Here is a 23,869-nt window from a genome sequence, read left to right as displayed (position 1 = left end):
CCCTAGCAGCCAGAACTAGTCATGGGCTTTGCCTCTGAGGGTGCTCACAGTATCTCCTCAACAGTTCCCAGGAGAATGCAGAACACAACACAGAGACCTTGGGACAACCACATGCATGGTGGTGCCTCCTGTGCCATGCATCAAAGCTGGAATCCACTCCCACCTGGCCTTTCATGTTCCTCTTCAATACACAGACCTTCCTCCCACCAGCAGGGTAAAATATTCAGTGAGAGTATTTTTAATACAAACTTATAAATGCTGAAAACCACACTCATGGGAATTCTGCTTTTATTGGCAAGCAGTGCATCTGCTTCCATGTCATTATTTTTTGGTACACTATAACAACTGCTGGCACCTTCTGGCAAAGATTTTGACTCCTGCATGATTTTTATAGAGCTCCTTGAACTAGATAAAGAAATCATTCTTCTGTAAAATCCAAATTCAATCTATAAGCATCTTCTAATCACAAAAAATGAGCTCTGAACCATGAGAATCATGATTCTCCCAATATGAAATACATGAGAAGTTTTATGTGACCTGCTGCTTTGAAAATACATAGGCAATGAGGTAACAACTTATTGTTAAAAAATCCCTCAGAACAACATCATCCTAGGGAAGAAGTTGAAAATCATTGAAGACAAAGCGTTGTCCATTCCCCACTAAAGTTTGCTGACTTCCCACCCACTTTTCTGGAGAAGCTGTGGCTATCCTCTTTCAAATGGATGCTTACTCCTGCCAGGCCGTTCTTCTCAAAACAGGGATCATACACTGAGGAGTAGAAAAGGCTTTACTGCAACCAGGCTCCCGACAGAGCCCGAGGCCTCAGTGAAGATGCAACAGGTTGCACTAACGGTGACAGGTTGATTCTAAACGCCTTTACTTTTGTCTTGAGGTCCAGACATTGTCACTTAAACAGAGTCATTCTCAGGCCTAAGAAGGCCTTTGTAGGTAGATTGTTTAACTCCATTTTAATGTCTCTGGAATGCATGGAGGCCTATAGTAATCACCAACAAATCTGAGGCTATCAAGACACCCACTAGGACCAGAGCACTTAGCACTAGGTAGCTTTGACACATGTCCTTTCACTGCATCTGAGAAATCAAATAAACCAGTCACTGTAGTTCGGAGTTTGAACAAATCAGGGGCAACATCAGGCAAGCACAAGCATTGGAGAATTCAGCTGCTTTTCTTACCAACACAGTGGACAGCCTCACATCTATCCCTTCTCTACACTGCTCAATTTCCTCACCTGTGTGATGACTGACAGGGTGCACCTGTGCCATAACCCTAAAAGTCTTCCACATGCTACTCTTCACATTCTTACCGTTACTATTAAATAGGACAACGTCCTAAGTGGGTTCCACTATTGTCACAGTATGACACAGAAGGGAAAAAATCTATCTTGAAAGCCAAATCACTGGCAGATATTTTTAACTGTGGGGACAAACCACCCACTTGTCAAACTACCCAGGCAATTTTTTTTTTATTACAGCATCAGTTAAGTAGCTTCACTGTAAAAAGAGTATTTCTCAATTAACTTCGCTGAGCTAAGCAGGCAATGGTATGGATAGCAAACACCTTCAGACTTCAGGAACTGCCCTTCCTAAGCTTTTCTCCAAAATCACACAGTTGGGAGATTTCCATCCAAAGGGTTATAAACTTAAGAAAGCATCTCCTCCAGCTTTGATGACTCACTTTGAATTAGACTCCAGGAATGCAGGTTTCCTAAAAGTTCATTTAACAAAAAGGGAGTTTGGGTTGTGGGGAAAGACCTGCTTGGGGCTTTTTTAATTTTCCTTTTATAGACAGACCATGGTTCTGTAGCACCTCACCATGGAAACCCAGCTTTTGGAATGTGGTGGGGCTCATTCCAGGCTCTGTTGGGGCTGCTGCCCAGCCACCCATCTCTGCTCCTTCTCATGTTCTCATGCTCCTTCCATCTCTGCTGTATGTGTATGCAAAACCCAGGGTGCTGCCAGGATGGCACCAACTTAGTTGTGTTTCAGAGCAGTCACACTTGAAATTAAAATTCAGTGTGGTGGAGAACCCACATTTAATTGCAGTGGCACTCTCCTACCAGAGGAAATAGTCAGGCATGGTACCCCTACACCTTCTGATAGGGGCTGAGAGGAGTCAACCAGAAAACCACTTAAATGTCTAGGATATTTGAGGACAAAAGGTGAATTTTAGATAGCTGCAGCAGACAAAGAGGTCCTCCCTGAGCAAATCCCTCCTACCACTGTCTCATCTCTTTGAGGAACTTTCTGCTTTTCCAGGACTGATGAACTGCCTTGCTTTGCTTTCCTGCACTCACCAGTTATCTCTTTATCTTCATCATGAGGTCTCCCTAGTTTTGCAAAGGAATTGTAATGGATTCCTACAATGGTCACTCTAACACATAGGCATTCATGTCATGCCCCAAAAGCTATCAAATGTGGCATGTAGTTATTCAGAAATTAGCTGTGTCTACTTTGATTTCACACATTTTCAGAGTTGTAGAGACAGCAAAATCCCAACAGTGTTCAGGGAGGGATCCTACACAGGGAGCATTGCACAGAATGAGCAAGTTCTAAGGGTAAATGGAAACAAAGTTAAACAGCATTATGAATTGAAAAGGCATGAAACAACAACTACAGCTGTCAGTAAGGGAGAGAACAGGGCAAAACAAGAGGAAAACATTATCCTAAGAAAACATACCAGTTTTATCACTGGTACACAGTGAGAGAGAGAAGTTTAGCTCTGATATACTACAGCTTACTCAAAAGCTGAAATTCTTCTACCAAGAACATATTTAAGTAAAGGCATCAGCTCTGAGGGAAAGAAGAGCATTCCCAAGTATAATGGCGCCTGTGGGTGCTGACCAGCTGCATTGCCCAAGCAACAGACAACTCATCTGTTGAGATTCTGCAGAAATCTCTACCCTTGAAACCACCAAGCCTAGCAGACACTCTTGCAAAGAGATGTCAAAAAAAAAAAAAAAAAAAAAAAAAAAAAAAAAAAAATTTCCCACCTATCTGGCTGAAAGATGAAAAATACACAGAACATGGCCATTTTGGAGAGAATTTAAATAATACATAAGGGACCTGTTAGCATTTGTAGGCAAAATGAAGGAATAAGAACAGTTATAGACTGAGGCTGAATGGATCTTAAAACACATGTGGCAAACAGCAGTTTCATTGTGGGCTCCTACTAAAGCAGCCAGTGACCTGCAATTGCAGTGTGATACTTGCACAGGAGGTAGAGAGGGTTCAAGCAGAAAACACAGCTCTCACCGCTGGCGTGTCTTTAGTGTGGGAAACAGCTTCAAACTGCTAAAAGTTCTTATTCCTACAGCAAAGCCTGTAGAAATGTTAGGAAACCAAAGTTACAGTCACCTGCAGGCAACTTCAGGAAGTTCAACACTACTTTACGATGGCAACAAAATGGACTTTCTGACTCTCCAGATGAATATTTGCAGGTTAATAGTATAGACTCTCTAAACTTAAATTTGGAGGAAATAATTGAAGTATTATTTTACATAAGTGGAAGAAGTAGGACTGAAAATGGAGTTAAAGACAGGAACATATTGCAACAGGATTATCACAGACTACTTAAAAAGGTGAATTTGAGGAAAACCTCAAGGCTTTTAAAGACACTTACTGTAGAACTGCCGATTTCCCTGAGTGACAATAGTGACAAAATAACTTAAATGACAAGTAATACACACTACTCATCTCAGCCATGTGGTGATAAGGTCATGCTGCCCTCGGTGGAAAACGGCTGGGAGACATTTGGCAGCATCGACAAAGCATGAAGTGTCTCCAAGCTACACCATATTACAACTTCAACCTGAACCAGAAATAAAATAAGCTCCTGTATGAGGCAGTGGAGGTATTTCAGGATGGCAATAAAAGGCAGGAAAGCAAAAATTTGCTTCAGAGGAGAGCAATCCCTACATTTTGCAAGAGCACAAAATGTGCCTGTGGAGCCTGTGATTAGCAAATGGTCACAGCTGCCGCTGATGCTGGGACAGAGATTACACACCCCAGCTGTGTGTAATCTTCTTTATCTCTCTCTCAGTCCCCCTCTTCCCTCTCTGTTCTGCCTCTTTTACAACTCTCTACATAATATGGTTGTGTAAAAAGAGGCAGTTAGGAAAAATTTTAAAACCAGGACTACATTAAGCAAAGAGCACACCTCTCTAGAGAAGGAAGGATGGAAAGGCAGGTGAGCAGTATGTCAACAGTATTCACTACCTTATCCAGTTGTACCCATGGCCACCTACTGCACCACCTACTAGGATTATTTTGCTGAAGCAGGCTGGGGAAAGACAAACATTTTGCAGACAGCTCAGCTATTAGAACCAAGAGATGGCATTTACTCAAAGGGTGGATGACAAATTGGAACATCAACCAAAATATCTGATCATCTCCAGTAGTGCACAGAAGCGGGTTCTGTCCTTAGCTAACTGCAGTGAATGTATTGCCTTGTTCATGGCTGTACAGAAACAGAATAGGAACTGTGCATGTCTAACGGGATTGAAGGGTTGCTCAGTGTTGCCACAAGAAGTCCACCAATGATACAAGAGATGTTATTCTTGCTGCCTGGCAGCTTGCACTTCTACGGGGTCAGCACTGCTCAAAACTATCATCATGTGGGACTAGAGATGGGAATAAGGATTCTGTTAAGAGAGGCAAGGATTGGTATCTTCATGTTTGGGTAAATTTGTTCATTACTATGTCACCAGATATTAGTGGTGCATTTCGGGTGTAAAACTCTGCAAGGGTGAAATCCCCTATTTTTCTATTACTTTGCTTTTCTGTTAACCTTAATCACAGCTATATAAACATATAGATAAATATGTAGATCTAATTCAAATATGGAGGCATGAGCAACCAACTTCGCAGTGTCTCATGGGCCGATATTCTGATGAACTTGCTCGGAGATCCTGTTCTTTCCCTCTCACCCAGAAAAGAGTCCATCTGCCCTAAATGCTGGTACACACTGTCTCCTACTAAGCTGACAGCCAAGCTCAGCAGTCTCTGCTGAAGGATATAATTTCACGTTGTTACTCCTAATGCAGGGCTGACTTCAAGTCTGTTTTCGCTTAAACCTAAGATGACTAAGTGTTTACCAAAGCCAGCTGTTGTTCACAGGATAGCTTGGTAATTTTATGATGGCCCTTTTCTAATAAATCAAACACAGAGAGAGAAGGTAATGACAAGCTAACATATGTATGCTATCTCATAAAACAAACAAAATAGAAACAACATAATAATATCATCAGCATGACTCCAGACATGCTCATGCTGCCTTTCCTAAGCCCACATGCTAGACAAGTTCCTACCAAGTCCACTCAACATCGCCAAGAGTTTGCTAAACGAAGATGAATCCGTGAGGGAATTACAAATGTAGCTGCTATTGGAGAAAAGAGACTCCACTTGCTCTCTCTTTATTGGGTCCTTATCAGTAGGCTACCTGTGTTTCCATCATGTTCAAGGCCCCTTGCCTCTACTTCCAGGTATTTTATAGCCCTGAACTGTCCATGGAGGACACCTGCATCTCTGCCATCCTGGCTCCTCTCTGACCTGTCAGGAGCACAAGCTCCTTCTGTTCTGCTACACCTGTTGGTTCCCACAAACTCACTAGCAAAGCTTGCAGGGTCCTCTCCTTTCTCCAGCCCTGTGTTTCTGTTGCAGAGAGCCTTGCACCTCAGATCTCCAGGAGGTGCCAGTTCATTATCATACCAGGCCTGATTCAGTTTACATTTATAAATAGTTTAGATGAGTATGTACTTTCACTGAGATACGTAGGTCTCTACCACAAACTGCAGTGACAGCAGCATTACAGAGATGACCTGTGGGTCTCACTCCAATGGGGCTTTTACAACAGATGTTTTCATTGATGTTTTGAAAAGTAAAAGAAGCCCTGAGCTCAGATGCTCAAAATAAATAATCTTTTCTTATCAAAGTAATTGTGTAAAGCAAGAAAACTTCTCTCCTGTTCAAACTCCTTTTTTAAAACCAGTCCAGCCTGATGTTCAAGAAGGGCCTGTAATGACAATTTTTGTTGTCAGTCTTCTCTGTCAAGGAAGCTATTTTTCTCTTCAGTTAATGGTGCTCTGGAAACAAGGTTGCACAATTTATATCCTTACATAGCAACTGATTGGTCAGTTCAGCTGACAGAGCTTTACAAGATGCTCCTCTGCTGCTACTCAGCACTGACTGATATTTATATAGTTTCCTTTGAAGGCTCAAATGTTTCTTGTCTATCTATGAAGTGGGGTGCCTTAGGGTAACCAAGCTGAAAAGTACATGGTTTGCTGACCAGGCCATTCTGAGTAATATTGGCAGCAGTGCTCCTTTTCTTTAAGGAATGCTGTTTCCAGTAACACCTTCACATGATGTTTTTCCTGCTCAAAAACTTTAGAAAAACAAACTCAAGAACTATTTTTTAAATGAATCAAAGAGTAAAGCCTGCATGTGACTTTTTGGGAGAAAAGAAATTAAGCAAAATGGAACAAAATACGAAAAGCAACCTTTTTGGTTCGCTGTGGTTTAATTAAATACCAACATACTTTGTCCAAAGAAATTCCTTAATTTTCTTTACCAAAAAGAATACTCAAACTACTTTACAAGAACTTATTAGAGTCAAAAGAGTCTTTCAAGAAATTTTTGGTGTCTTTTAATCTGAACTTTAAAGAACATGATGAAACTGTCATTATGGTAACAGAGGCATTTTTTACCCAGGGAAGTTTACACAAGCCACAGCTCCAGTTACAGTAACCCTACCTCAGATCCCAGTTTAGAAGTTCCCTAGTCCTCACCAATGGAGAGAAATACCAGATAGGAAGAGCACACTTAAGATGTTCCTTGAAATAAAGGACAAACATATGTACATGCCCTGACCCAAGGGGGCTTTTTACCAGTTCCACTAATCTCTAATCTCTAATCACCCTGGTGCTCATAACAAGATTGCTGCAACTTGATTCCCCCAGATAATTATAAATCCAGAAAAGATCATTGTAAAATTCATGGCCGGGAACCAAGACTCCTGAAGTCTGTCCATCTTTGTTATGTTCTTTGTTGTTATGTTTTACAGCTGCAAAGGAATAATTAGAAAAAAATGAAGGTCTGTATAACAAGTAGATTTTTCTATATTTTTCCATTGAAATTTGCTCAGCTTGTTCTTATACTTTTTGCTTTTAGAGCACATTGGTTGCTCTTTCTTAAATGTCAACATAACGAAAAAGCTGAGCATGTAGCAGAACATATCCGTAGCTTGCAATGATTCCTGCCAAGATGAAACACAAACCTGGGCTCACCTTTTCATTTTTCTTCCTGAGCAGATCACCAGCTGTTGTCTCCGAGAAAATGTGCATCCTAAAGGGATGTCCAGCTCCTGCCTTGCAAACTTTACGTTTTTTAACATGATGCTTTACACTTGAATTATGAATTATTAATGTTTTCACCTTTTCTACCAGAGGTCCTATAAGTTTCTGTAGTCCAGAAACACTTTGTTCAAGTCCGTCTAGCCTTTTAACCTGCTGCTCAGCTTTCTTGTTTATATCAGAAAGAGATTTTTTCATTTTAAGGCAAAGTCTCTTCATTTCATTATTTCTCATTTTTTTGTTTCTTTCCATCCTTGATCCAGGTTCAGATGTTTCTGCCTTTACCATCTCCATGTCTTTTTCAATGCAACAGATTTCCTGGGAAATACTGTTAAGCTTCTTAAGGACATTGTCTTGTAGAGTCAACAGTTTATCAATTTTCTCTTCAAGGGAGGCAAACTTCACATCCATGATGTTGAAACTTTCAGAGGCGCTGACATCACTTCTCTCAGCATGAAGAATTTGAGGAGGTTCCATTCCATTATCTGGCCCTTGGCTTTGCAAAGTGTTTGGATCTAATATTTTGGCCAAGTTGTTGACCATAGACGTAGAAGAGCTCTGCCTGCTGGATGTGGTCATTTTGCTGGTTTGGGTATGGGAAGGAAATGCTCTGATGATCAGCTGCTTGAGGACAATATCAGTTGCAAAGGATTTCCATCCAGGCTGCTCAGATATACAGCCAAGTTTGGCAACTCCAGCTCAATTAATTTATAAACTACTCTCATGTATTTGACTAAAACAGAGAAAAGAGACACCCAAATTATTTAGCAGAAAAAAGCCTTTCATCCATTCTTTTCTTTATATCTATCTATCTATCTATCTATTTCCAAATGAAGTGAATGTAGAGATGCATATCCTAAATGCACTCAGTTCAGTGACATGAGCCCTAGCAAGGACCAAACTATTTGCACTCCAATGGCATTTGACAGCAAAAAGCCAACGCGATACATGAGAAGTCATTAAGGGTAGTGAGACTTTGGCAGTGGTGTTGTTGCTTTTCAAAAGCCTAGTATGTAATGTGATCCCTGCTCTGAAGAGAATAAGGTTCCTTACAGGGAACTTAAATGTGGCTGCTTGAAATTGCTGTTTTAAGGTAAATTTTTCAGATGAAAATTTCTATTCCTTGAAAAGCCTGTTATTCCAGGCAGGAAGTCAATAGAGTAGTTAAAAAACAAATACATTAAAGAAAATAAAACAAGAAGGAGATGATGGAAGGCAAATATTTTGGAAAAAAAAAACAAACAAACAGAGCCCTATCCTAATGTCGCAGCTACCACATATCCACTGTATGCACAAGTAATTAGCTCCATAGCTAGTATCTTCATTTAGTTCTGTATTTAGTTCTATATTTATCAAGGCTGTTCTAACCTGTCACAAATTAAGAGGCTTATGTTTTACTATGATCTGGTCATCCAAATACAAAAATAGAACATATTGATAGAGACTCAGCTCTTTTCTTTGTTTGCCTGACAATAAATGTCTCATGATCAGTGATTAATATTCCTAGCTCAAACAGTAAATTTAAGTTTTGCTTTTGCAAAAAAAAACTTTTTTTCTTTCAGAAAGACAACATTGGACAAAAATAAAATTCATTACTGGAAACAGGTTCCCCCTAATGGTAGATCTGAATTTTTGAAAACATTTCATGTCGGTTACAAAAATAAAAACAGAATTTAAAAGAAAGTATAAAACCAGAATTTCTCAAGTCAGCTATACTCCACAGGAGCAAGAAGTAAATCAGTATGGATCAGCTTGATGGAGACAGGCTGCCTCTGAAACACAAAGAAACAGCTACCTTGGATAAATGACTGTCATAGATTGACCACACATAGGTCAGTCTGCACTGTTGCCACATCTTTTATAGAAATAAATGCATAAAGTTGGCCAGCTGGTTGAAAAACAGCCAAATTGTTGCTCTGCTCAAAAGATCAAGAGCTTCTTTTGTGATCCCCGTGAACTATTTCTTTTGCCAACGTCAGTTTCTCCATCCTTTAAACAGGGAGGATGAGGGATAATTAGGTGAGGGATAATTAGGTAAGGGACATAGTGAGTTCTGAATAACTAACACACTAAATAGTCTTTCAAAATTGCATGGTCTTCTCTTCAATTTTAGGTGGCAAACATGTCTTTTAGAGTCAATCACAGCTGAAGTTCTCAAAAGTTTCCAAAGGCATTCTCCTACAATCATTTGTGACTCAACATGTAGTCAGTGTTGATAAGGATAAGCTAATTCAGGAGCTTGTTCTCCGGTTACTGCAGGTTCATAAGTGCATTTGTCACCTTCTGGGATCAGCATGTTACTGCAAGTGAAAGTGAACTGTGTTCATGCATGACCCTAGAACATGGACTGAAATCTCTTCTTAAAATAACAGACATTACCAAGAGGTGGCCATCATGTGTTACTGTGCACAGCATATTCACTGAGAAGGTTAAATATTTTTAAAATAGGAAACAGGATTAAAAAAAACCAAAAGAGTTTGAAGATCTCTATTTCATGAAAAGAGTAAAATACAGGACAGCAGTTTAAAAAAGAGGAAGTAATAACAAAGCAAAGAACATCACATCAGTTCCAGCAAAGTAGTTATGTTCGAAGCCCTTTTTCTTACTCTGTTCATCTCTGTTAGAAACATGAACTAAACTCTCCTGACAGTTTCACATCTGCAGAAGCCCCTGCTGGACACAAACTTCTAGAAGAGGCATTTGCACGTCAGTTAATTGTCCAGGTTTGAAAAACCATTTATCTTGGATGAAACATCCCTGCAGGAGTTCATGCTTCCCCTGTCCCCCTGTCCCCTGCCCTCTCTGCACACACACAAAAGAAAAAAAAAAAAAGGAAAAAAAAAAAAAAAAAAAGTTAAAGGTTAATTAGACCTTGCCACCCATTCAGCCAGGACTCTTGGTCTGGGCAATTTCATAGGCCAACACTGTCAGGCTCCTATTCAAAAGGAACACTTTGTTACAGTAAGAAATTATTAAAAGAAAAAAGAAAAGGACATACAGATCTACAGATAGGAATGGTAAAATCATGTGTTCTATTACTGTGCACAGCCACATATGTTAACCATTAAAATCTCTCCTAACAGTTGCCCAGGGAAATACTATGTGAAATACCTCAAACCAGTATTATAAACACTAATAAAAATTTTAAGCTCTGTGAGGTAAGATCCTATTATCAAGTAGCATCTGTAAAATCCTACTGATTTAATATTTTACCATGACATACACTGAAAGGGTAGAAAGCAAACTATAAAAATGCTTCATTAAAAGCTCATCAGTATGTTAGCACTTCTGTCTGAAGCTGAAGAGAACTGGAAGAGAGAACTCCTCTGCAGGGGCTTGAAAATAGGAATAAATTAAAGAAAACTAACATCAGCTTGCTTTCTAGGCTCAGAAAGCTCTTGCTCAGAAAGTTTCTTCACAGATGGGAATCTGTGATCCCTGCCTCTTGGTCTGTAAACTGGAAATAACCTTAAATATCCAGATGCTTTTCAAGAGTTCAGTGAGAATTAATTACTTTAGTGAAATTGTTCTGTAAAATAGTATGATTTAAAGTATTTGAATAATTCCTTCTTAGTGCTGTGAATTATTACTGCTGCATTATGAAATTCAGTAATAATATGTGTAAATAATTTGAGCCATTTATAATAAATAGCTGAATGCAGTTTTCCTAGTAACTAAGATAATCTCTTAGCACCTGTACCTATCATTAATGCACAAAATGAGCCCACATAACTGCACTCTTATTTTCATCTCACAAATTTTAGTGATGACAGATCACTGGATTTGCACAGCACCAAAAATGCTTAAAAGTCTTTTGGAAATTAAGAGTATGAGCTTCAGGAAAGTTTACTTCTCTGTAAATGAAAAATTTTCTGTGAATTGAAAACAAAGAAACCCAATTGATTGAAATACATTAGAAAGAAAGCAATTCCACTAGTTTTAAATATGACATGATTCCCCATGTTTCCAATATTGCATAATACTACATTTCAGAATATTAACACTAGGCCACTGCACCATGGCAGTGACAATGTCACTTCAAAAGCTGACATTGAACCCTGGGAATTTTTGCACACAGGTGTAACAAACACCTGCTAATCAACTGAGAAAATGTATAGTTTGATATTAATAAATCTGCCATACAGCTTAATTTCTTCCATACAATCGTTGCCCTGTTGATGATGAATTATTTTGAGTGGCTTTTACATAAAAGAAAATTAACCTGTTGTTCTCTTTTACTTCAAGGTCAGTTGGAAAAGGCCTTAAAGCAGCATATACAATTTTCCAAGTGTCGTGGCACTGAAAATTTGGAAGAAATATCAATGAAGTACCAATGGATACATTGCTGCTACTGTGACTTTCACATTTTTAACATGTCTGCAGACATGATACAGTGAGCCTGTAAGAGATTCCATAAAAATTTGTACCTTATATAGAGATAGTTAAACAGGCTATAGGTGAAGATTGGACAGACTGGAGAAGTAAATTTTTCCTTCTGATTTCTCTCTTGAACTCAAATTTCAGCCAGTGTTTTTTTCTCTGCACACACAAATATGGAAAGCTGGCTAGCATTAGGAAATTATCCCAGCATAGGTATTTGCTCCCAAGCTCTATTAGCTGTCTGTTTCTAAACAGTGATCCTCTAGTTCAGAGATGCCCAGACCAAGGGCAGTTTTCATCAATTCTTGGTCCTCTGATCATACAGCTGAGCTGTTAACTACCCTGCCTTACCTTATCTTGTTCTACTGGACCCATGTTACCAGGCGTTACCCTTTCCCTTCATGCTTTTTTAGACTGAGTCTTCTCAATTTAGTTCAGTTCAGTTCTTCATTTTTCCTAACAATTAAAGGTCCAGACAGTGAACCTCATAAATTTATGTCTACTGGCATAAAACATTATAAACAAGAAGACAAGTGGAAATGTTTTACTTGTAGACTCTTATTCCAACTTTTTTGGGCTGTAAGCCATGTATCGGGATATGCCATATTTTGTGGAAGACTGCTACGACTGAACTTTATCTGGAGAACATAGTACACCTTCATAAATCTTGACTTGTTCTAAACAAGGTATCACCCATATCCAGTTTAATATTTTATTGCAATGGAGGATTGGGGTGTTCTTCCCTCAAAAATAACATGGGGCCACCTGCCATGCATGAGTTTGCCACATGTGTGTGATGCATGCTCCACGTTCCAGCAATTCCTCACTCATGTTCTCCTGACATTTCTGTACCTGTGTCCTGGCAAGGATTGGGTTCACACAGGGACTATATTAAGGGAAGTGGGCTGCAGGTATGTGAACAATTAGCTCTGACTTTCTGAGTTTTCCAAAAATACTATCTAAATTTCCCTTGGTTCAATTGAAGTTGATTTCTTCCTGTGCCATCCATGGATGACAAGAATAATCTGTTCTCTTCTCTTTTGCAAACACATTTAATGTATTTGAAGTTTATTATTACATCTCCTTCCCAGTGTTCTCTCAAATATATAGTTACAGCGCACACAAAAACAAATTAGCATTTCCTAGAAGTGATCTGTATTGGAAAAAATGGGGGGACTTTTTTCTTGAGTATTTTTCTGGAGAACTTGCCTTCCTAGATGATAAGAAATTGAAGATATTCTGTGTTTGTAGATTTTTTAATAAATTCATTTGTGAAAATGGTACAAGCTAACAAGTTATGCTGTATCTCGAAGAAAACAATGTAAGATTTCGCTTTCCTTAGAATACATGAATCTTCTTTTCTATTAAAAAATTTGCTTAAATCTTTAAAATAAAACCTCAGGATAGAGAAAAGAAAAACTTCATAAACATACAGTGGGGTGCTTTTTAGGAGCCCACATAACAAAATTACTATCTATTGTTTTATATTTCAATGAGTTAAAATAAGACCTTCTAAGATTATCTACAATTATCTTACTTTTCTGTGACTTCTCATTTATTTTTATTCTTTTATATGTCTAGTTCATGCCTTATATATCTCTGCCCTACATATCTAGAATTTCCATATTCTCCTTCCTTCCTTAAAATTAATTATCTTCTGCTATTCTGACCACTGTTTTGTCTTCAGCATTTATCCTATGGCTGATCTGAATTCACTTAATGAAAACTCATTCATAAATTAAGAAAGGTCAGGGAATATTTGTTATCCTACTTTTATGAAGTTCTAGTTCAAATTAACTATTCTAATGATCTACCTTCTACAAATTAAAACAAAACAAAACAAAACAAACACAACCAACAAACCACTCCTTTTTCTGAAACTCTGATGAAGAGAAATGCAGACTTGGCTCTCAGATTTTTCCCAGCAATGCATATTTTGTGGCTGGACTGGCTACAGCACATAGCAGAGGAGTTCCAATAGTATCTTTTATATCTGAATCACCAATTGTGTTTTAGAAATAAATCATATCTTTGTATTTTTCCCTATTTTGATAGTGGTCATAAACTGTAGACATCCCTAGCAAAAAAGTCTGTCTCCTTTAATCATTTGCAAATACGGTGTTTTGAAGAAGACCCTTATACATGCACAGAATATTAGTGTAGAAGTCTCAGTAAGATCCATATCTCAATAAGTCTCAAAGAAGGAACAACTTGAGACTTTTGGGAATAGGAAAGCCACTATCCAAAATACTCAAAGATTTCTATGGGCTAGTCACAAAGCTGAGAATGCCTGTACACAGTAATGCACGTGAGAGCTAAAGCATTTCTGCTCTTTCTCCAGTGCACAAAAACATCTCCTGAAAAACAGTATAAGCTTACAGCTGCCCAGCTCTGAAACAGATTAGAAAGCAAGCATGAAAGCTATGAACCAGATTCAGACAGTCATGCTGTTTACTGAAAGTTCACAGATGTCCCTGATGGTAGAACAGAAAAACCATTCTCTTCCCTCTGCCCCCATTCCTCCCACCCTTCCCAATCAAAAAAGATCCATCAAGATAGATGAGGAAATTTATCCAAAAGGATGTATTTCTACAATCAGCAGTCATGTTGGACTCCTTCACCATGGGGGTTGAAATAACTGCATGCCTAAGATTAAGTGACATACTGCATCATAAGTGATATACCTTTATGGCTCCTCTGGGGCCTGCCCAAAACACTTGCCTGCAGCTCTGCTTAGGGTCAGAAAAGGAAACAGCTTCATACAGTGCAGGAGCATACAGCAAGAAAAATCTGGCACTGAACTTCATGAGGTAGGACTAGGGAATTTACTACTCCGCGGGGCTCTCTGCATACAACTACTCTATGACCCGTTAATTAATTATGAATTCTGACTTCCTTTACTGTAATGACTCTGGTAACTACGCACCCTGGAATATCCTAGGGATAAATGATGAGAACAAGGCCCTGAAACAAACTACAGAGAGATCCCAACACAGTTCAGTGATCAATCTGCAGATGTCTGGCACTGGACTTTCAGATACACTACCACCTTCAAATTTTGAGCTTCTCTGTAATCATTTATGTGACCATCTTTTGCAGAAAAATAAATGTTAATTTACCTATATATCCTTCTGTAGAAAATATCTTAGAACATGAAAATGATAACAGAAGGCAGTATGCATGTTCTTGGGGTGAAATCTCTTGTAATCCAGAACTCTGAAGATCTCCTTCACGTGGAAAAGCATTTTCACAGGAAACATAGTGTAACTGCAAGTTGCATGGTGCAGCATGCAACATTTATCCAGGCAAAGAACACCTAGCTCATACATGGCATCCCAGTGTTAATGGGTTTCTTTGGATGAATAAAAACTGCACAGCACATTAAAAAAAGCCACCAAAATCAGCATCTGTCTGCTTAACAGTCAAAGTTCAAAGCACTTCGCCATCAAAGTGCACCGTGTTCTTTCACTGAGGCTTGGTCTCCGCTATCATCTCCTGCTATCAAGATAGCACATCAAGAGTCCCACCTTTGCTTAGCTGTCCCCAATTAACTACACTAAAACCAAAACAAACCTCAAAACCCAGAATTTCTTAAGGCTGAAAAATACTGTGTGATAAATTACCCATTAATAGCCTAAAACTCTATTTCCAGGAAGCCTGTTTAAAGGAAAATTCCTGACTTTCTGAGGCTAAAGCAGAGGTGTCATAACTCTGAAACAGAGCAATGAAAGAAGTACTGTCTCCAGGTGCAACAGGAGCTATACCTCATTTCATCTGCTGGGTAGACTGGTTAAAATCTTTGGTTTCAGTCCAAAACTTTCTGGCAGCTAGCATCCTGTATTAAAATTTATAAACTACAAAAGGCCTTTTCTTACAAAAAAGTTAGTTCAGGATGGATAGGCTGAAAAGACTTGAAAGGGACAGTCATCAGAAGTGGTTATATGGAAAATTGGATGTAAGTAACACCTTCTACTTCATCAGAAAATACTAAAAATACAGTAAATGCAATTTCAGTGAGAAAGGGAAACTGTACTGATTAAAAGATCTTTAAAAGAGCTGTGGAGAAGAGCCCCAGAGCGGCCTGTCCTGTTGAGAGGTAGAAGTTTTATAAAGTATGTATTATCCTCTCCAGAAGAAACACATTGATAGCTCAGCTTTCTTCAAGCTGCTAAACTTACCTACTGTTCAGCACAAAATAGCAGAGCCCTGGTCAGAAACAGTGGACATCCTCTGGGGTGACTGCCCACTCTACAGGCAGAGCAGACAAGACCCTTGCGTGCCTTGGGCTGTCACTCTGTGATCAGCTGGCTTTACAAGCAAACCCTTACAATGCAAAGGCAATCATCTTCTGATTCCCTCAGAGTTAACCCATCTTCTCTGCTATAAGAACACTCCAAAAGATAACACCACCAGGCTAATGAAGATCCCAGTGCAGCAAAGAGGGGAATGAAGTGCTCTCCTGATGAATGACTACTGATTAATTTTCAGTCGTGGTGGTTTGTTCCCTGCTGCCTTCTACTGTGAGACTGGCTATGGCAGTGCTAAAGTGGGAAGGAAATTTTATGGATTTTTGCTTGTTTGTTTCTTTAACATGACACTAAACACTACTACTATTAGCCCAATTCTGTATCATACACTTACTGCACCAAAAAACATGAATTCACTCGCTCTGTAAGCAAGCCAGGGGACTGGTTATTTATCCAGGCAGACTCTGCTGAAGGAAACATTTTTTACCAGTATGACTGCAACCAGATTTGGAATTAAACAGACTTTAACTAAGTAAATCAGCATAAAAAGCTGCATGCAGAAAATGCCTTGAATCATCTCTTGAAAATCTAGCATCAGAAAAAGTGAAATAAATGACACTTCCATATTAGGCATGGGTGTCAGAATCCAGGACTGTGCAAAAAAAGAAAACAGAAAAAGCACCATAAGATGCATATAGTGGCAACCAGTGTTTTCAGGAAAGGAGCAATTTGAGCTCATTTTATCTCTAGGGTTGGCTAATTCTGGTGAATGTCAATATTTTATTGAGATTGTAACCTGACCCTGGCAAGTTTCCATAGCATTACTTTATGCTTTAGGGATGAAGAATTCAAAGGAAGGGCGTTACCTAAAATTTAACCTCTGATGTATGTTAAAAAGCTCTAAAATCCAGGAAGCTAAGTATTAAAGTATTTCTCCCCTTTATCTATTTGTTTTATATCAATACAAATTGCTCATTCTGCTCAATTTCATGACAGACTGAATGGACATGAGGTAAATAAAGGTCCCAGAAATCTTTTTCCTTGTCTTTCTGTCCTGCCCAGGATGCACATGCTAATACCATTTTTCACTAGTAGATATTTTCAGCAACAGAAATGCCTTTTAGCTACATGTCTTCTTTTTTAGCTGTTTTCACCCCTAAAGTGTTCATTCCAAAATGAAACATGGCAAGTTTCCAGCCTTACAGCTGAACTTTGAAAGCCATCAAAATCATCACCTATTTTTGTCTCCTTTAAACCCCACATATTTCAACTAAATGATCATTCCAGATGCCTGGACACCTGGCTGCAAAGATTAGCCATATTCAGTGCCTAACCAAAGACATTCAGCAAATTAAGAGTATCAACAGCTGTTACAGAGACCCTGCATGTCACTTCTTCAATTTTGCATTACATGGTGAGATCTAAAAGGTTCTCTGGTCGCTGATAAGACACTGATATACAAAACAAGCTGAGAATCACCAAATATCTTCTATAATAAAGCTTTTTTTGTTTTAATTTGTCAGGTTTTGTTCAGCTTGAAAATGTCCAAATATGAACATCAGTCTTGGCCTTACTTTGTGAGAAATTTCAAATTAAATTATTTCCAAGAAAAAAAAAAAAAAAAAAAAAACAAAAATTAAAAGATGCTTTGTGTGTACTAAATATATTCTTATGATCACCTACAGAAAATCTTGGGAGAGGACTCTTGCTGACAAGTGTTTGCCTTTTCTAATGGAGGAGGACTTTCCTGGCAGATGCAGGGAGCTTGAGCAGGATTTACCTTGCAGATGCTTTGTTCACCTTCAAGAACCCACAATGGCCCTGGCAAATGCATACCTGAACACTGGTATTTTTGATTCCCATGCTTTCACTTCTGTCTATGACACCCTTCAGGCATTCTAGAGTAAGTAAAGAACCTGTTTAACTGGAGAAGAGTGCGTATCACAAGGAAGGATGTTCTAAATAAGAAGAAACAAATATTCTGAAAGCCAAGCTGTTGTAAACAGGCTTCTGTTTACCATCCAGGAAGGTGCCAAAAAAAGTAGTATGCATCCAGATGTTAAGACAGTCCATAAGAATTGGGGGAGAAACTCTGAGGCTGCACATTTGCCATTTTTCAACTTCAAGTGCTTTTCTTGGGAAGTAGTGTTCCTTAAGGCAGGCCAGAAATAAAATAACAGCTGTGTCATTCAGGAAAGAAGAGCTAAGGTTTTATTTTGTGGTGATGCTGCAGGAACACTGCTTTCAAAGGTCAGTTTGGACATCTGATGAACACAGTGACCCAAAGCACACAGAGCTGGATCACAGTGCCCACAGCTGAAACACTATTTCTCCACCTTAATGTACAGGTTAAGTAAAATAATATAAGATTTAAAGTGCTTGGCCTTTGGGCCAACCAGCTAAGCAAAAACAGCGCTTCCTTTGGCCAGCTGTAGCTTTTCCCAGACAGAAGTTTCTTTTCACAGAAATTTTATCAACATGTAACCCTGGATAAGTCTGCAGTTTGAGTAAATAATAAAGTACACCAGGGTTACAGAAGCTGGCTAATTAAACAGGGGATGGTATTACTCATTTATTAATGTTCCTGAATATTAATGTGTTTCAGCTGTAAATACTGAGGAAATACTGTTTTTTTTCTTTTTAGGAAAAAAATATTTTATTAGTTCTATGCTGCCTGATAAGATGCCTCATCTTCCTACCACATTGTATCACTTCCACACTTGCAGTCCTACCACTTAAATCCCTTATTTCATGCAACTATCACAGTTCAGTCTTTCTTTTTTCTTCCAGAAAGTTCAATGCAGTCTTTCATTAGACTTTAAAGAACTCAGTAGTCAGATTATTAAGCTAGAGTCCAAAACAAAAGCCTTGTGTTAACAGAATGGCTTAAGTTAGATCACAAGTGCCGAAGGCCATGTATTTTCTCTCAGTGAGTACAGAAGAACCAAACCAATGAACTCAGCGTGTCTACTGAAGCTCAGCAGTTGTATCACTTCTTTGCCAAAATGCACACATTGTGCTTTCCTGTTGACACCTGCTCCAAATTAAAACTCTGTTACAGTGCACACCTGCAGGCCACCAAAGTGGAGGCTTTAAGCATTTGCTTGGTTCTTTCTGTGGGATTCAGCATTAGTTTTATGAGGACAATTTTAAGCTACCGACACCAGAACTGAAGTATGAACTTCAGTTTATTTAGGAGGGCCCATCCACTCAGGTGGTCAGAACAGGTGCAAGGTAACCTTTGCTGACAGTAGTCATGTTTCAGTGTTTCACCATCTGATGTCATTAGGTGCATCCAGAAGCATTTCTGACTGCTTTTTGAAAAGCCTTTGGGGAGAATCTGTGCCTGCTTGTATGAACTTCAGAACTCTAAAGCCTTCTGGAGTGTTCAGGTGAAAACAACTGTGCTGCTGTGTGATAGGAGTGGGAACCTGTCAGAAGCTGAAGAAAAGAGCATTCTGAACAATTCATGTAGGATGCCAGCCACGTGCACTGGTAAACAGGCCTGGCTTCTTAGTGAAGCAGATGGTCAGAGCAGTGCTCTCCTAGAAACTTGTCTAGCAAAAAGAAAGACAGGTGAGGAGTTTGTACCCTTATTTTTCCCCACTAGCTCCATGTAGTTGGCCCAATCACTATCTGGATTTCTTATCCTATCTAAGAACACAAAAGGGGATGATGATGTTTAGACAGAGTGGTTTTCTTGCACCTGTAGCTTCCCCAGTTCTGCATAAGAGGGGCTATAGTTTCTTTAAATTTGAATGGTTAAAATGCAAAGAAACAGCAATCAGAGAAGTTAAGGCTCTTGCTGCATTGCACAACTGATCACAGTGAACATCCTATGCTATGCAGGAGTATAATAGTTAATAAGCCTCACAAATAGGAAACTCTGACTTGAAAATAAAGCAGGAGTAATAAACATCATACCTATACAATACAAGAAAACTAACATTTCCTAGGAGCAGACCTATTGCATTTACTGAAGTGTTTTCAGGCTAATTTGTTACATACTTTTTGTATTGAAAAAAGGAAACATAATATTGCTTAGAATAGGTTTGTTGTATTTATGTTAATGAAAGATCAGATCTGGATTCCTGAGTGTCTAGTGACTGCTTCTGGGACAGGGAAACACGAGAAGAGCAGTCATGTTATGAAACAAACTCTCCTCTTACCTCAAAGTCACTTTTCCTCTCTTCTCCTGACCTATCCTCATCTGTCCCCTGCTTCTATTTACAGAACTCCATTAACGTTACACACTCTAATCTGATCACAAGTTTTTGGGTTCCATACATAAACCCCCTGGCCAATTTCCATGGCCTCTACACCATGGAAGGACAGACTGAAAGATAAAAAATGGTCCTTTCTCATTTCATACAACTGATGAAAGCCTATGTTATGGGCCTTTTTGCCTGTTAAACTCTGTAATATTTTTGGGATCACAGATACAAGTAGCATCCTCTTTCTCTCTTCTATTTGAATGGAAATCAGAGATAGATATAACCCTACTGATAAAGCTGTACTGATACCCCTGTCTGGCTTTCCTCTTCTCCTCAGCAGGATAGTCAGCTATTACACTGGTTAAAGCACAAGTTATAGAACCTCTAAACTCCATAATTGAACTCTATTCATCTAAAAGATGTTTAGCCTATGTCTGGCATTTTGTATAGTCAAGGCAGAGAAAAAGTAAGCAATGTCTAAGGATAATTCAACCCCAGATTATGATGGAGGACAAATGGAAAGAAGTGTCCTAGGTGGTATTGTTCTCCTTCCTAAAGGAGGAGACCTGCTACTGTTTCAAGGACAGGGGCAGAGAAGACTAATCTCATCTTTTGTCTCACTTCAACAAAGCTTATAAAAATGTCTGTCATCACAGAAACTTGAATCATGGCTTTCAGCACTGTTTAAGTTTTGTCTCTCCCTATCCTGGGCAAGAGCCAGCCTTGTAACCTTCCTTCTACTGCACTGTTGCTTTAGGTTCTAATGAGAGAGCACAAAGAAACAGAACAGTTTCATTTCATTCTAAGTTCTCATCTCGGAAGATCAAACAGTGGGGGATTGATTTTGTGAGAAGATGTGGCAGATGGTATTTTCATCATGATTTCTATCATGTAACTCATGAATGTTGCTTGGAAAGATGGCATCAGCAGGAATCATGGATTAAATCTTGTCCTAAGGATAGGAAATATATGAGAACTCATCAGAAACCAAAAATTATTTCATCACTCTGCCTACACAATAAAGAGCAGCACTGCAAAAGGGATTGTTCTTCTCAAAATATCTGATTTTCATTCTTTTGAAAGGCAATTTTCACAAGCTGGAAAAAATCCACAATCTTTGGAAAGGTGTGGCAATTTCACAGAGCAATCTCACTTCACAATTAAGCTATGTTGTTCAGTTTTTTATTAGTCTGCTTAGCTGGTTTAATGGTTTCATAAAATAGTTGGTTCTTCTCTCAGTTGCTCTTTCTTCCCCCCTTTTCTATTAATAAATACATGGTTTCTAACTAATCCTTATGCCTTCACCTCAGTACTCACTGAAGAGTCATACATCCACCTGTAAGAAGTACCATAGCTCTAGAAAATCATGATTGTTGTGACAAGATGAATAGGGAATGACTGAGTGGATTTCTCCCAGTGCAAGAGAATACAATAACAAGTACTGAACATCGGTTTCAAATCAGAAACAACAGATTCACACACTAATTACTTGTGGAGTAGCTCACTGACACAGGATATTGATGGGGTGGTGGAAAAAGGGCAGATAAAAGGGCATTGGACAAAATTACGAAGGACGGTTGCATTAGGGGCAATAGCAAAGATTAACTTCTGGCCATGGTCTGATGTCTGACTGAAGCTCAGAAGGTCTCCCTGGGTAAGAATTTCATCTTATATTCCCCAGTTTTAGATACTGCTACTAGTCACCTGCAGTTGGGACGCTAGCCAACCTCTAAATAAAAAAAAGACTCGCATGAAAACCCCTGCTTTATTGCTTGTAAGCCTTTCTTTCTGCCACTAGAACATAGTGCTTGCACCTGGAAACATTTGGAAGCCTTGCCATGACCTCACTCACCTTTTTGCCTCTGGGATTCAATTTCGTGACTGCTGCATTTGTTTTTACCTAAATTTTTCATCTGACACTATGGAAAATGAACTGTGATTACCCAGAGCACAAGCCTCTATTCCCTGACCAATTCATATGATCCAACAGGAGAATTAAAAATAGTTGTCACTGGAGCTAACCAAAGAGTTTTGAAACAAAACACTGGAATGTGTTGGAAAATGATGGCTCATGAAAACAGAAGACTGATCAACACATGATGTGCTAAGTAAACTTAACTAGGGAAGAAGGCAGAGCAATACTTGCAACCCTGCTGGAATGAAGCATGTCTATTTTTCATTTCAGTGCAGTTTTTCTTTTGCAGCCCTCTCTTCAAAGGTGTGAAATTATTACAATGAAATTCAAAACTTTATGAAATGAGCCAGATTATAAATTTCTTTGCAAACTTATTTCAGCCAGTCTGCTTAGTCAAAGGCTTTTTCTATCTTCTGGAGACTCATTGACTGAACTGTGTTTACTGTGAAATAGAATCAACTAAACTTGACATAAAAAGAAAATTTTACATGAATCTGAAGGAAGCTGATTTTGGTTTTAGATGCTAGTCTTTGTTTAACACAGCACACAGAGTTAAGACAGAGCATGGAGCTCTGACAACAGGTAGAAGTTCTGGGACCAGCACTGATTTTTTTAGTATTTCCTCTTCATTTTCTCCTTTTAACTTGCATCACTACTTCCTGCTATTTTCCTTAAAAGATGGTATTTCTTAACATCAAGTTTCATCCACAGTTATGTGCAGAGCACAGCAAAATTCTTCAATTCTTTGGTTCTGCTGTACTTGCTGTTTCGAGTTTACTTGCAGTGGTAAACATGCCACAATGGGGAACAGCACCATATATCAAGTAGCTGTAATCAGGCAGATTAGGTACCAGTAATTTTCCTAATAGAGACCCAGTGTCAGAGATCAAGCATGAAGGCTCAGATATCTGCATTGCCACTGTCCAGAATCAAGTGTCAGGGATCACGACAGTAACTGCCAGGAATAAAGTCAAGTGCGGCAGAGCAGGGAGCAGATCCCACCCCAGACCTCAGTGGGGAGGATGTGTCTCCAAAGCTTCACCACTGAGAGTTGAGGAATAATGCAGCAAAGGCAAGGGAGATGAAATGTTTGTCCTCCTAGGGGAACCCAATGCTTCTTTGCCAAGCGTTGATTTGTTCATGCAGGTGTGTCTCTGGGCAAGCAACATCTGCAATTCTGTGTGTGCAGTTAATCTTTGCAGATACTGCTAGTCATGCCTTTGGCTTGCTGCTCAATATAGAAATACTTGTATGCTTTCTTAAGGAATACACCCTGAATGCATGTAATGACAGGTGAACATCCTAAACTAGCACAGCAGTGCTCCTGAAGAGAGCTGAAGAGGCATGATTTCTTGAAAAGGTCCAATTTCAGTATCAAGGACTTGTCAGTGCCCTCTAGTCCTCTTGAACATATTATCAGTATGCCCAGTGCTATAGGACTTAGCCAAAACTGTAGTAGAATATAAAGTAAAAAAGAAAAATAGGAAGAAAAAAAAAAACCTAGGATTTAAAAAAAAATAAAATATTTCCTCTCATTTGTATCTTGTTTCAGGTTCAGATTTTTGAGATCAAGGGGAAATAACAGGGAACTAAAGTCAGTCAGTACTTGCTTGCATCTCCCTAAGAAAGTTGTGTAATACCTTTCTGATTCAGTTGCTCCTTTTTTTTCAAACAGGGATAATAATACAGAAATGTCATTCATGTCATAACATGTTGAGAGCTTTGAGATTGGAAGGAAGCATCC

General features: G+C 39.0%; 1 protein-coding gene across 4 annotated transcripts in view; it reads right to left on the bottom strand.

The window, feature by feature from the left end:
* The window catches only part of MYLK4 (myosin light chain kinase family member 4), a 79,750-nt gene that overhangs the window by 23,417 nt on the left and 32,464 nt on the right, over nt 1-23,869 (bottom strand). The window contains exon 3 of one of the 4 annotated variants that reach the window (XM_068198209.1): nt 7,304-8,102. The exons of the other annotated variants lie outside the window; for them this stretch is intronic. Coding sequence (XP_068054310.1) covers nt 7,304-7,948 — 645 coding nt within the window. The 5' untranslated portion in view covers nt 7,949-8,102. The remainder of the gene's footprint in view (nt 1-7,303; nt 8,103-23,869) is intronic. 4 annotated transcript variants of the gene reach the window in all.

Source organism: Anomalospiza imberbis, chromosome 1 (genome assembly GCF_031753505.1).
Source record: "Anomalospiza imberbis isolate Cuckoo-Finch-1a 21T00152 chromosome 1, ASM3175350v1, whole genome shotgun sequence".
Lineage (NCBI taxonomy): Eukaryota > Metazoa > Chordata > Aves > Passeriformes > Viduidae > Anomalospiza > Anomalospiza imberbis.
The sequence above is the reverse complement of the archived record's forward strand: the minus strand, read 5'-3'. Positions and strand labels throughout refer to the sequence as shown.